General features: G+C 42.2%; 1 protein-coding gene across 2 annotated transcripts in view; it reads right to left on the bottom strand.

The window, feature by feature from the left end:
• Positions 1–15,883, bottom strand: part of LOC126174806 (solute carrier family 22 member 7-like) — a 197,761-nt gene that overhangs the window by 43,052 nt on the left and 138,826 nt on the right. For both annotated transcript variants that reach the window (XM_049921179.1, XM_049921180.1), the window contains one exon: positions 10,569–10,756. In XM_049921179.1, the coding sequence (XP_049777136.1) occupies positions 10,569–10,756 (188 nt within the window). The remainder of the gene's footprint in view (positions 1–10,568; positions 10,757–15,883) is intronic.

The following is a 15,883-nucleotide window of genomic DNA, read 5'->3' on the forward strand; positions in this document are numbered from 1 at the left end:
ATACCTTCGATGTACTGTAATATTAAGCAACAGACTTGATAGTGCGAAGAATTTTACACTAAGTTCAGCACCGGCCATTGATGTGACAGCATAGCCCTCAATTTCAGTGTCACAGCTAAACCACCCTTTTACATCACTTTGCGGTTATGATTGCGAATGTGGGTAGGTTACTGTGCAGTTCGTCCATTAATTATTAATTCTCGAACAGAAACATGATCAAAGTACATCAGACAACACTCTACATATTTGTAACACTTCGAGCATAGTGTTTAATTTACGATCTATCTCTCAGTGTACGGGAGTCATAGAGTATTCTCCCCGTCTTAGAGTAAAAGACCAACCTCACACAGTCATTGACCAACACACCCTGCAGCATCGTTAGGGAATTAATCTCCAAGCGATCAGAAGAAGAGCACTATACTCCACTTCCCACTTCTCGTGAATTAATATAGCTCTCCAAGCCCCAATCCATCCAACTGCGCGAGATTTCTCGAGATGTTACCATGTCGAGGAGCTTAGCAGTCCTTTTCCATGTATAGTAACAGATTTGAAAGTGCCGTAATGTAATAGCACTCAGTTAAGAATAACAAGAAAAGACTTATTTTTATACGCGATTGAGTTCGAGACGAATTGAGTTTGATATATTTTTACCTAAATCAACGAAGCTATCAAGTCTAAATTATTGTTCTAGAGTCTAGGATCTGTACTTGGAAGGTATTGGTAAGATAGAGAACATAAACACACACACGTCTAAGACTGCGACGTTCTGCACTTAAAAACTGGCTATAATGTTAGATCGAAAACGTTTCCCCCCTATCAGACATACATCCTTCTTCATAGTTTCTCAACGCTGAACTACCTTATCGAATGGTAAAACATTTGCTGTGCATCATATGAGCGCAATTTAGCTTTGCGAAGACGTATAGTGTCCACTGTTCACACCCGATCACGGTCCAGAAATTATATGATGCCTGCATAAGGCCTACATAAAATTATAGTTACTAGCGGGGGATACATCCTACAAGGAAACAGATAAACGCAAAGCAGCAGCGTCCGACATGTGAAAATTACAAGTCATTCCGTCACTAACTCTGTAAAATAGCGCATCAGTCGGGAAAAGCCTACAGAGGCTCTTACCTCTAAGTTAGTTATGACCCTGAAGTCCACACCAAAGATGCGACAGGGGCGATTGCATAAAGGAAAGTTCTTTTAGACAAGTGTGTGAAGTTTCCTCCCACATGAGAAGGAAGTCCTCTGATGACCAACAGGTTTACCGTTAATGATCGCAAGTAGACAGTGCTTTAAAATACATACGGAAGACGTAGCTGTATACAAGTAGAACGCAGGCTATGTCACGTGACTGATGCATCTGTAATCACTGGTACCTCAATAGACATACACTACAATGCAGCCACAATGGGAAAAAAATTGACCCCTCCCTTATTGCCTTCGTTTCGATGTCCACGTTTTCCAGGATTCCTCCTATTGCACCATACTTGGTCCAATATACAAATTGTTTGGTGCGAACCAGAAGATAGCAAATTACTTCCTCAAATTCACCGCATTAGGTTCTATATTCGGTCGATATATACCTATTCCCTGGTCACTTTTCGCAATACCATCGATTTGAGGTCAGATCTATATATGCGATCATGACACAACATCTCGTTCAGTGTTCTAAAATTGATTGTAAATGCAGATGCCACCACCTAGCCCAAATGCATTGACCAGGACATGTAATATAGCACTGCACTCGACTGTATCAAGTCACTTCCACATTCGGAGAGCGTTTGCTCTGCTTTCTGTATGTCTCTGCATAGGTTAGATGCGCGATGTGGGTGTTAGCATATTTACAGAAGACTATATCTGTCCGCGTGTATGGAGAGGGTGAAAGAGGGTGTGTGACGTAAGTGGTCGGACGTCTGCGACGCGGCAGCGCGGCGCGTGTTCTATAGAGAGAGAGAGTCAACAAACTTAGCGAGGGGTCTCGTAGCGACCAAACGTGCTGTTGTACAGTCATGGCGGATTCCACTCTCGAGCAAACCTTGGCGCCCGAAGTGTGGCAAGGCTTTCTTGGTCGCACAAAGACACATGGTGGATAGCGAACGGTCGGCATCGACAGGTTTGAACGTGTCCAGCTTTGGCGCCAACTTGTCAGTGGAGGCAGACTCCACTGTCCACGAAAATATGGTTACATCGCTGGACCAGCGCGGGCCTGCGAAGTGAGTCGGCGCCAGTAAGCTGTGATGTGAGTGGCCGCTAGACCGGTGGTGTGCGAGGATTGCAGCCAATGGCCGTCGCGTGTGGCGACCACTCGCTTGCCGGTGGCGCGCGTGCCGGCGCAGGTCGGCAACGACCATATGAACTAATTCAGTTGGACTGGGGGCCTCGTGGCGACTGTACTAAGTCTGTTTGACAACAAGCGATGACTGTACTGCTTGAAATAAAGATTTCAGTCCATTTTCCTTGCAAAATCAGAGGTTGTGAATTATTTTAGTACAAGTGCAGTTCATTTTTTGACGCGATTTTGATAGGTTAAGAGTGAAAAATGATAAGTGACAGTCAAAGTTCGTAGGATGTAGACTATTTCGTATGTGTGATCGGTTATGGTTTTGGAATTTCAACTTGTGAGAGATTTTTTGTTATGGATGTAACACAAATGGCTTTCTTCCCACCAAAATCAGACATCTTGAATAAATAATAAATGATAGTAAATGATAAAAATAATAAATAGAAGTACAGTTTTCGAGATATTATCGTGTTTGAATTTGAATTTGGCGCAATTTTCTAGTGGAGGTAGGCCAATAATAATAATAAGTAATAATAATAAATGATAGTAAATGATAATGAATAATAATAAATAATAAAAATGATCATAAATGATAATGAATAGTAATGAATAATAATAAAGACTAGTACGGTTTTGCAGGCATTATCCTGTTGGAATTTGAATTTCGCGACAATTTCTTCTGGAGGGTTAGGTTAGTGGACATAGTCCAATTGACCTATTTTCCCGCCAAAAGCCGCCATCTTGGATGACATCATGCACTGTTGTCAAGTCTACATGCCTTCTTGGATGACGTCAGTGCTGCCATCTTGAATAAATTTGGGAACAATGGAGAGTGGGGCGTTACCAACCTCGTCCCACTACTATCCCGTGGGGCTCGGTGACCATTTCTCCAAAACGTCCCAAGCAACTACACAGCCATGACACCACGCTGGCGAATTCTTGCCTCAAACGTGAGGTCTTCACGAGAAAACTGCCCACAGCCGTTTTAAAAATAACGAGTGCCCGTCGCTGTGGCCCCTGAGATCCATCAAAAGAGAAAGCCGCGAGCCACTGGTCGGGAGTCGGGACTTTGCCCGAAAATCCCAGTACTGTATGCTACCCCCTTCCCCCCTCCCCCCTCACCCTCTGACATCGGTCCTTGCTGACCATTCACTGCTATCATGAGCGGCGGCTTACCTCCTCACAGCCCAAAAGTTCCCGCTCGTCTCCTACATGAAATGAACAGAACTCTGATACTCATGCAACCTACTCCCGATCATGTTCATGCCGATACATAGCATCTGATTACCTACTTCGCATGTCAGTGAAATACAGTAGTGAGATAACATTAATTTGCATATGTGCAAATTCAGTGTTAGAAACGCAAGGTAGTCTGGGTTGGTGGCCCTGAATAAGTATATGAAGAGGCCAGAGGGCCTGCCATCTTGCAGCGACAGTCAAGGAGTTGATCTTATAATGAAAAATACAGTAACCTGAATCGTAATATGTATGTGACGATGTAGTAAACAAAAAATCACTTTGGAAATTAAGGCAGAGCTAAGAGATATGGTGCCTCACTCCATACGTATTATCAGGCGGAATAAGCTTACGAACAGATTAAAGAAGTCTGGATGAAAACTGAAGAAACAGACAACATCACAGGTTTAGGAAGGTTGAACGCAGTGGTAGGAGAAGATACATACAGAAAATGACACTAGACGCTGCACGCAAATAAGGACTCGCAGTCAAGAATAAACGAGCATCTGAACTGATAGAATTTCATGGTCCCATCCGTAAAGTAGCCGAAAAGGAGAAGACACATTTGTACTGTACCACGTGTCAATGACTACTGCCAACTAGATTACATATTAATGAGAAACAGGTACAAGAACAAAACAAAAAATGATAAAAGGTACACTGAAGCTGATAAAGATTCAGATCATAAAATAGTATGTGATGGAGAGCCGATTACGTCTCGGAGTGAAACAGATGCACATCATCACAAGGAGATGGAATTTAATCAAACTGAAGAACAACACACATACTTCGGACACAATCAAAAATATGGCGGAAAACTGGCATACAGGAAATATGGACATTGTTTAATGAAGAAGTGTACCAGACAGCGAAAGGATGATTCGAAATGAAGGAAAGGGCGTTGTACAAATCATAGGTAATGAAAGATACCATTATAAATGAAAGGAGGAATTAAGAAATAACACAAGATAAATATGGATTTATAGGCAATAAAAATTCGATTAACCCTCACAAGACTACGATGGGGGATACTTTATGCCCATCTTCTGAAAATATTATATCTTGTCATGTACTTTTCATTTATTCTTTTTAAAAAAGTAATTATTATTTTTAACGATTTTTTACACCAAATTTCATAATTGCTTTAAAATTTTCAGTAAAATTTCAACCAAAAATCTAAGTCTTAATATTGAATGTGACTTTCCACGACAAATGTCATGTTCATAATTTCGTGTTCAGGATCCTTCTTGTAAATCTGTACACCTTAAAAAAGTATGTTTTTAATGAATTTTCGACAATAAACGAAATTTATATAAGATTCTGCTAAAAGCTATTTTCAAGCTCTCAGCTCTACTTATACGTGACTACCTACCTGAAAAGTGTGTTGTTAATAAAATTTAACAATAATTACTTAAATTTGTTTGAATTTTTTGTGGAGGGGATGTTCATATTGCTAGCATTACTGGAAAGATGAAGAAAAAATGCGAAGATAGTTGAAAATAAATGTAAGAGAATATACGAAAATTCAGTGAAAGGTTAACATAGAGCAAGCATGCTAAAAAATTCGGAAACAATTAAAAAGAAGAAATAAAACAGAGAGGACAGAGTAGTATCAGATGAAGAAGCAATACATCATGTATGGGTGACGTCTACACCAGACCAATGTGATAGGTTGTATTTGGATTAAAACACTCTGCAAAACGTGAAAAAGTTTGATAAAGATGAACTTGAACCACTAATACTGGAGGAAGACTCCCACAGGGAACGATCGTTCATAATGCTCCATCAACTGACAACCTCAATGGAGAGCTACTGTAATCCTTCGGAGAAAAAACTAAAGACATGCTGTTCCACATGGAAAAAACCTCGCACATAAATGAAGAAATTCACCCCTGACGATTTTGAGCAGATGCTTACGATATGAATACCAGTGAAAAGCAAGTACAGAACAGTAGCCTCGTATCACACGCCCAAAAAATATTAACGAGGATTATAGATCGTCACATGGAGGAGAAAGTTTCCTAATTTCGAAGGAATCAACGAACAAGAGAGGCTGTATTCACTTACCGATTAGTTATAGAGAAATGCTTGAGGCTGAATACACCAAACGATCGAGAGCATTAACAGCAATAAACAGTTCAAGAATACAGGATTAGACTACAAGAACGAAAGTCTAATTCTGTAGCACTGCAAGAATCAGAATGCTGTCATAGGGAAAGATGGACCACAGGCTACGATATCAAAAAGTGTCAGGGAGATATGTGCTTTATTTCCAATATTATTTAATGTTTGCAAAAAACTTTAATGAAGTAATCCTCACAAACCAGCAGCAATGGGAAAGAATTAATGGAGAATATTTCAAAATCATCCGATTTTCAGAAAACACTGCATTATTGGGCAGAAATGAAGACGAGCTGCAGAAAACGGTTTACCAGATGAGTGTGAATACAGAAGCATGAGATGAAGATCAACAAGAGGAAAACATAAATCATAAAGTACGCCAGAGATGGGAATCGAAAGGCAGCTGTCTGCCGTGAGCGTAAAAATTTGTAACAAAAGACTACCTTCACGTACGTTGGATGATAGAAATACTACAGATGTTAAACACAGAATAGCCCATAGGAAAGAAGCACTTATTCGGGAACGTTACTGACATCATACGGCCTATACCTGAATACTATTGAAGTACTTTTTAAAAGGCTATCTTTGGAATACTATAATGTATGCGTTAGAAACATGGACGCTAAGGAAGGCGAAACGGTATGATAGCACGCTTTCGAGACGTGTTGTTGGAGGAGAGCGCTGAAGAGACAATGGACTCAGAGTCTCAAACGAGAAGTTGTGGAACCGCGGGAGTGTTGTGTCCTAATACAAGACAGAGGGAAGATAGAGGGTTTACAGGTCGGCCCACAATTCCCAAGCTGTTAGGAAAGACAAGGATTGTGGCGTCGCATTTCTCCTTTCCTATAGCCGCCCCACCAATCCACAGGCGCTTTAAAGGCTTAATCCAGCCTGGCGAGTGGCTCTGCCCTTCCACGGCGCCTGTGGACAACCACATTCAGCTTCCTCCCTTTCTCCTGCTAGGTAGGTAGGGATGCTTCTGGTTCAAATGGCTCTGAGCACTATGGGACCCTCCTAGGTAGGTAGGGATGTTTCTGGTTCAAATGGCTCTGAGCACTATGGGAGCACTATGGATCTGAGGACATCAGTCCGCTAGACTTAGAACTACTTGAACCTAACTAAACTAAGGACATCACACACATATATGTCCGAGGCAGGATTCGAACCTGCGACCGTAGCAGCAGCGCGGTTCCGGATTGAAGCACCTAGAACCGATCGGCCACAGCGGCCGACGATGGTTCTGGCCTTTACATTAACAAACTCAAAGTTTGCTATCAACACCGTTCGGCTAAAAGCTAAACGGCGCTGCTCCTGTGAGTATGGCTAGATACAACACCGCTTTGCGTCACTCAGCACTGCCGCTGGTTCTGTCGTGCTTAGGGACCGCTGTCGTAGCACGTTAACCTGTGTAAACCCACTGACGTCGCGGTTCTCAGGCGCAAGTATCAAGCTTGCTCTCTCACAATTTGTTCGGCAATGGAGGAGAGGTAGTTGCACACAGTAAGTATATCGGTATCCTTAGATGAATCTAGGACCTGTAGTTAGTTTCTCATGGACACGGGTCGATGGTGAGCACCCTTGCAGGTGGCGCTGAGCTCAGTGGTCTGCAAGCTGCTGTTTGAGAGGAACAGACTATGAGCCGGTACTGCTCTCAATAATGTAAGCAGTAGGTCTCACACATTCTCTTCATTATTACTTTCACTAAACAGCAACACTTAAAACATGAACGACACTCTTCACACGGGAAGTGCCAATGGTCACTGTACGTATGCCAAACGTTCTCTCGGGTGACATCCCCATGCTTACTACACTGGTGTCCAAAATTAAAGCAGTTAACCGTTATTTCCCTGTCCAGTATCTAATTTAAGATGCGAGTATGATCGTACAAACTGTCAACAGATGTTCGTACGATCGTGTTCTTGACGGAAGATGGCATTCCGGATCAACGAACAACCACGCCGATGATGAAATCAGGGCATCCATGAAACAGGGTTGTGTTTGCCGGGTAATCCCACATCCACAATCGCTGTGTATACAGTCATACACGGTGAAGTATGGCACAGAGAGGACGCCTACCAGACTCTCTGTGGTGGAGGGGCCACAGGAAGAATGGAAGCAGGGCAATCGCAAACTGAGGTGGCCCGATGACTTAAAGTGAATCGTTGTGTTGTTTCTCGGATGTGGCGACAGTTCAAAGAGACCTGAACTTCATCCAGAAGACCAGGGCAGGACCGACCACGTATGGCATCAGAAAGAGAGAACCGTTATTTGGCTGTAAGGGCGCGACGGCACCGACTTATTACTGCACGGCAAATGACATCTGACCTGGCAGCGTCCACTGGACGTGTTGTATCGAGGTAAACGGAATGAAGAAGGCTCAGTAGAGTGGCTTTCGTTGTCGGAGACCTGCTGCAGGAAGAATGGGCATTATTACCTCAACATGAGATTGGTTCACAGCAGTTGTTAGACCTGTATTGCTGCTAGATGTGGTCACACCCCATACTGAGCACATTAAGTAGTTGTCAGAATGCGTGTGTCAATCCGTTACGTTCGAAGAAACGAAGAATGTTTCTGTCTACCGTTCATCTACATCTACATGGTTACTCTGCAATTCACACTTAAGTGCCTGGCAGAGGGTTCATCGAACCATTTTTATACTCCTTCTCTGTCATTGCACTCTCGAATGGCGCGTAGGTAAAAGGAACATCTAAATCTTTCCGTTCGAGCTCTGATTTCTCTTATTTTATTATGATGATCATTTCTCCCTACGTAGGTGGGTGTTAACAAAATATTTTCGCATTCGGAAGAGAAAGTTGGTGATTGAAATTTCGTAAATAGGTCTCGCCGCAAAGAACACCGCCTTTGTTTCAATGACTGCTATCCCAACTCGCGTATCATATCAGTGACACTCTCACCCCTATTGCGCGTTAACACGAAACGGACTGCCCTTCTTCGCACTTTTTCGATGTCCTCCGTCATTCTCACCTGGTAAAGATCCCACACCGCGCAGCAGCATTCCAGCAGAGGGCGGATAAGTGCAATGTAGGCTGTCTCTTTTGTGGGTTTGTCGCATCTTCTAAGTGTTCTGATAACAAAGCGCAGTCTTTGTTTCGCCTTCCCCACAATATTATCTATGTGGTCTTTCCAATTTAACTTGCTCGTAATTGTAATTCCCAGGTATTTAATGGAATTGACAAGCCTTAGATTTGTGCCATTTATCGTATACTCAAAATTTATCGGATTTCTTTTATTACCCATGTGGATGACCTCGCACTTTTCTTTGTTTAGTGCCAATTGCCACTTTTCGCACCATACAGAAATCCTCTCTAGGTCATTTTGTAATTGGAATTGATCGTCTGTTGATTTTACTAGACGGTAAATTACAGCATCATCTGCAAACAATCCAAGGGGGCTGCTCAGATTATCACCTAGATCATTTATGTAAATTGGAAACAGCTACCTTGCAGAACGCCAGATATCACTTCTGTTCTACTCGATGATTTACCGTCTATCGCTACGAACTGTGACCTCTCTGAGAGGAAATCACGAATCCAGTCATTTTATTAATAGTAGCTTGTGAGGAACGGTATCAAAAGCCTTCTGGAAATCTAGGAATATGCAATCGATCTGAGATCCCTTGTCGACAGCACTCATTACTTCATGGGAATAATGAGCTAGCTGTCTTGTACAAGAACGGTATTTTCTGAACCCGTGTCGGTTATGTATCAATACGTCACTTTCTTCAAGGCGATTCATAATGTTCGAGTACAGTATATGCTCCAAAATCCTACTGCAAATTGAGGTCATTGATATGGGTCTGTAATTCATTGGGTTTCTCCTATTTCCTTTCTTGAATATTGGTGTGACCTGTGCTACTATTCAGTCATTAGGAACAGACCGTTCGTCAAGCGAGCGGTTGAATATGATTTCTAAGAAAGGCGCTATTGTGTCTGCATACTCTGAAAAGAACCTGACTGGTATACCATATGGACCGGAAGACTTGCCTATCTTAAGTGATTTGAATGGTTTCGCAACACCTAAGATATCTACTTTTATGTCACTCGTGCTAACAGCTGTTCTGGTTTCGCATTCTGGAATATTTACTTCATCTTCTTTCGTGAATGAATTACGGAAAACTGTATTTAGTAACTCCGCTTTAGTGTCACAATCATTGGTAACATTTCCATCGCTATCGCGCAGTGACGGTATAGACTATTTTTTGCTACTAGTGTACTTTACATACGACCAGAATGTCTTTGGTTTTTCTGCCATATTTTGAGACAATGTTTCATTGTGGAAACTATTAAAAGCATCTCGCATTGACGTCCGCACTAAATTTTGAGGTTCCGTGAAACTTAGCCAGTCTTGGGAATTTTGCGTTTTTCCGAATTTGGCATGCTTTTTTCGTAGCTTCTGCAACAGTGTTCTGACGTGTTTTGTGTACCATGGCGGATCAGTCCCGCCTCTTATTAACTTGTGCGGTATGAATGTATCTATTGCTGTCGATACTGTATCTTTGAATTTGAGCCATATCTGGTCTACACTCACACAAATAGCTTGGAAGGAATGGAGACTCTCTCTTAGGAAGGCATGCATGTCGCAGTTGTTTACGTTCTGTATTCTTTACATTGTTTCTACTTTACTATCACTTGCTTCTATTGTTCGTGGCAAAATAAACGCAACCTTGCAAAATTTTCGACACCATTGTATGTTTTTCACGGTACAGTGAACATCTTTTCTTTGTCAATCCCATTTCAAAATTTATTTGGGGAAACTAGGAGATACATTGTGATGCAGCAAACCTTCAAAATTTCGTCACCAGTGACTGGATGGTTCAGCACTTTCTCGAAATTGCTTTCTAGATCTTATTTAAATTTTTAAAGAGTTCAGCGTAATAGGCTTGCACGCTGATACAACCTACCTGGAAGACGATGTATGGAACAAGTGACAAGCAAATGCCAGCGACTGCGTATTCGACACTGGCGGTGATCTGGCGCAGACACGTGGGGTGCACCTCGATGCTCTGCAGGGTGGTGACACTTCCAGCGGCAGTCGAGAAGAACTGCATAGCCATCACTACTACCACCATGGCGATGCTTGGTACATCAGCTGCCAAAGTAGAAACACATGGGTTGCTTGGATGAAATAACTTTGTTAGAAACGGAATTGAAACAACAAAAGAACCAAAAAATCTAAATGAAGTTTACTCTGCGGCTGCTAATGAATACTCTAATTAATGGACAACTGAGCTAAGTCACTTAGATTTGACGTTATCGAGAACAAAGCATTACCGTGAACATTGGGGTGGTCACATAATATTGGCCGAGTTGGCATTATGAATGCGGCTTATGGATACTGTAAGGGATTGAAACGGTTAAAAACTCCAGAATTACATTTTCTCCATATACTGACCTGAAGGAAGTTGTGTAATTTTAAGATGTAGTGCCCTTTTAAGCTGATGCACATCGTATAGTAGGTGCGTGTATGATGAGAGGTGGCTGAAGTTTCGTGATCTCTGCCAGAGGGAGTTTTGTACATGAAACAATGAATTTAAATTTAATGAAATATCTGTACGTTCGCTATGCTAGAGACAAACAGAACTGCCATTTATTTCTGGGATAAAAGGTATCAGATAGTACGCCAAACCCATTAGAAAATTTTATCTACTTGCCTTTTGAAAACACTTCTACAGTTTAAATAACGAGATCCTGTCGAAAATCAATGTGCGTCAGGATCCGTCAGTGTGGGATACTAGCTGACAGCTCCTCAGAAAACATGGCATTTCAGTTTGCCTCAAACATGGCGGATATATAGGGACGTATAGCCACCCTTTCAAATGCAGACTTTTTGAACTGAAAATATAGACTGAGTAAATCTCTTTGGTAACCAGAGTTAATGTTACGTGCAGATGTCATCACTTGTTTCCTATCGGCTGAGCTCGTTATTTTTACTGTTGGCGATTAAAATGTGAGGAGGCTGGTTTTCGGGACGCTGAGCAAGATAACATGCATAAAAACTTCTGCATTTGCGACGATCGCTAACATTGCATGCTTTGGGGCAGATTGTTCGTGTCGAGCTTTTTCAAGTGGGTGCTGAATTCATGATTGGTCAAGCTTTGTATTGGTAGCTATCTAACAACTACCACAATTGTGTTCAGAAAACTGTAGTGTCATTATTTAAACTGACTGGATCAAGGGACTTAACTATTCTCTTCTCAACAAAATGTAAGAAATACACAAAACGGCTTTTTCTATTCATGCTTGTATCCAAGTGATCGTCGTATACTCTTTAACCATCCATGTTTTCTTTGTTAAAATATAATAGTTAGCATGAAATAGGTTCTGGTTTATTTTATCCCAGACGTGATGATTAGAAACTTACTTAGCTTGACCATTGTTACAAGAATTTCACTGCACCGTTATCTATTTTATCAGTATTGAATTTCAGCATGATTAATTTAATGGGCTTTCCTTAGCAGCGCAGTGCACAAAAGCATGATTCTTTCCAGGTCCACGTGTAGTGTTTATTAGTGATGCTATCACAAAACAGAACAGATATTTGTTGCGCAGGTAAAGATTAATTTCAGTCATGACGAACCATTGTTTGGTGTATTTAGGAAGCAAAGAACATTTAGCTTATTCTGTATAATTTCAAAGTAGGATCAGTAACTGCACGTAATTGTCCAATACAACAGTTAACTTATAAGTCTTGATTGCTGGAGAGCGGGTTGTTGAGTAAGATGTTATCCAGAGACCGATGTGACTTCTCATGTTTGAATCATTAATTATTAAATTCAAGGAACGGGTAGCAAATTACCTTTTTCGGTTTAAAGTAATAAAATTTCACAAAACAGGTAAGAAGACAGTAAGCTGTGCAATACTGGTATTAGTGTATGAATTTCACGTATTATAGCAATAAAATAGGAATCATTTTTGTGTGACCGAATTGCAGTTACTAAGTTTCCATTCACGGTTGCTAGGGATCATTCCACATTACGTTTAAAGCTTTGCATTTCGATAGTTCAGTATCATTTCACTGCAGAAAGTTTCACTGTTGGATTGTATTAAGAAAGATCAGTAATAAACCATACTCATAAAGTTCCGCAGCAACATTGCATTTCGTAACCATCACATTCCGATAGTTAATACGAGGGTTGGAGCTTAAATAGTGGAAACTATTTATTCACAACCGGTAGAAAAGAGTTACATGTTTGCAACTGTTACTGTCCTTCAAAGTAGTCACTAGCGTTGTGTAGAACCCGTTGCCAGCGATGTGGAAGGCGTAGCATACCTTTAGCAGAGCCTGTTATGTTGATAGTGCGAATGGAGCGGTCTACTGCGTATCGAATCTCTGCAACAGTTCTGAAGTGAATCCCACGAAGTCGTTCCTTCGTCTTCGGAATCAAATAGAAGTCACAAGGACTTAAGTGCGGGGAGTATGGTGGATGGTACAGTACTTCCCAGTCCTATCTACCGAACAGAGCAGCCACAGTTTGCGCTTTATGCGCCCGCGCATTGTCGTGCAAAATGATGAGTGGGTTGCGCAGAATGTGTCGCCGCTTCTTTCATAAAACTGGTCGTAGGTGATGCTCCAAAAACGACCAGCTTCACTGCCATGCAATGATTATTGTCCACATCGGACCTCTGTGAGTACCTATACGTTAAGCCCTCAGCCGAACGCCAGTTTCTGGTCCATAAATTGCAGTTCATACTTTTCATTAAGTTTTTGCTGAAATAAATGGAACTGTAGCATTTTTTATTCAGCTGCTATTACCTCAATGTGACACCCATCATTCACCACAGATTGTTAATTTACCACATACACTATGTGATCAAAAGTATCCAGACACCGCCAAACACAAACATTTTTCATATTAGGTGCATTGTGCTGCCAGCTACTGCCAGGTACTCCATATCAGCGACCTCAGTAGTCATTAGACATCGTCAGAGGGCACAATGGGCGCTCTGCGGAACTCACGGACTTCGAACATGGTCAGGTGATTGAGTGTCAGTTGTGTCATAAGTCTGTAAGCGAGATTTCCACGCTCCTAAACATCCCTAGGTCCACTGTTTCCGATATCATAGTGAAGCGAAACCTGAAGGGATAAATACAACACAAAAGCGTACAGGTTGGTTGGTTGTTTTGGGGAAGGAGACCAGACAGCGTGGTCATCGGTCTCATCGAATTAGGGAAGGATGGGGAAGGAAGTCGGCCGTGCCCTTTCAGAGGAACCATCCCGGCATTTGCCTGGAGTGATTTAGGGAAATCACGGAAAACCTAAATCAGGATGGCTGGACGCGGGATTGAACCGTCGTCCTCCCGAATGCGAGTCCAGTGTCGGCGTACAGGCCGACCTCGTCTGTTGACTGATATAGACCGCCGATAGTTGAACAGGGTCGTAATATGTAATAGGCAGATATATATCCAGACAATCACACAGTAATCCCAAACTGCATCAGGATCCACTGCAAGTACTATGACAGTTACACGGAAGGTGAGAAAATTTGGGTTTCATGGTCGAGCAGCTGCTCATAAGCTACACATCACGCCGGTGAAAGCCACACGACTCCTCGCTTGGTGTAAGGAGCGTAAACATTGGACGATTGAACAGTGGAAAAAACGTTGTGAGGAGTGACGAATCACGGTACACAATGTGGCGATCCGATGGCAGGGTGCGGGTATGGCGAATGCCCGGTGAACGTCATCTGCCAGCGTGTGTAGTGCCAAAAGTGAAATTCGGAGGCGGTGGTGTTGTGGTCGTGTTTTTCATGGAGGGGGCTTGCAACCGATGTTTTTTTGCGTGTCACTATCACAGCACAGGCCTAAATTTATGTTTTAAGCATTTTCTTGCTTCCCACTGTTGAATAGCAATTCGGGGATGGCGATGGCATCTTTCAACACGATCGAGCACCTGTTCATAATGCACGGAATGTGGCGGAGTGGTTACACGACAATAACATCCCTTTAATCCACTAGTCTGCACAAAATCCTGACCTGAATCCTATGGAACACCTTTGGGATGTTTTTGAACGCCGACGTCGTGCCAGGTCTCACCGACCAACATCGATACCTCTGCTCAGTGCAGCACTCTGCGAAGAATGGGCTGCCATTCCCCAAGAAAACTTCCAGCACCTGATTGAACGTATGCCTACGAGATTGGAAGCTGTCATCAAGGCTAAGGTTAGGCCAACACTATATTGAGTTCCAGCATTACCGATGGAGGATGCCACAAACTTGTAAGTCATTTTCAGCTAGGTGTCCGGATAGTTTTGATCACATAGTGTAGCTTGAAAAACTTCGGCACGAACGGGTTCACGGCAGCTAAAAAAGTCTTCGTCAGCCAAAATTACTTACTGTCACTGTATTTCGTAATACAATAACAAGCTAATACAATCAGTGTACGTAGGTGGCGGAAATGCTATGGTTATTGTCTAATGCCAGATATCGTCTTCAGTAACGCAACCACAAAATGTGGTCTCATAGACCCGACAGTTCAAGATCTATAATCCAGCACAAAAAAGTTACATTTTTTAATTTTTTAGAAAAATAGCAACACAGGAAGCTATATGATAAAATAAGAATTGTTTGTAATTGAAAAATATTTATCAAAATCAGAAGAAAATATTTAAAACATACTCATAAAATCATTTTTATAATTAAACTTGAATATTTATTAAGTACACTACTGGCCATTAAAATTGCTACACCAGGAAGAAGACGTGCTACAGACGCAAATTTAACCGACAGGAAGAAGATGCTGTGATATGCAAATGATTAGCTTTCCGGAGCATTCACACAAGGTTCGTGCCGGAGGCGACACCTACAACGTGCTGACATGAGGAATGTTTCCAACTGATTTATCATACACAAACAGCAGTTGACCGGCGTTGCGTGGTGAAACATTACTGTGATGCCTCGTGTAATAAGGAGAAATGCGTACCATCACGTTTCCGACGTTGATAAAGGTCGGATTTCAGCCTCTAGCGATTGCGGTTTATCGTATCGCGACATTGATGCTCGCGTTGGTCGAGATACAATGACTATTGGCAGAATATGGAATCGGTGGGTTCAGGAGGGTAATACGGAACGCCGTGCTGGATCCCCACGGCCTCGTATCACTAGCAGTCGAGATGACAGGCATCTTATCCGCATGGCGTTACTGATCGTGCAGCCACGTCTTGACCCCTGAATCAACAGATGGGGACGTTTGCAAGACAACAACCATCTGCACGAACA

Source organism: Schistocerca cancellata, chromosome 3 (assembly GCF_023864275.1).
Source record: "Schistocerca cancellata isolate TAMUIC-IGC-003103 chromosome 3, iqSchCanc2.1, whole genome shotgun sequence".
Lineage (NCBI taxonomy): Eukaryota > Metazoa > Arthropoda > Insecta > Orthoptera > Acrididae > Schistocerca > Schistocerca cancellata.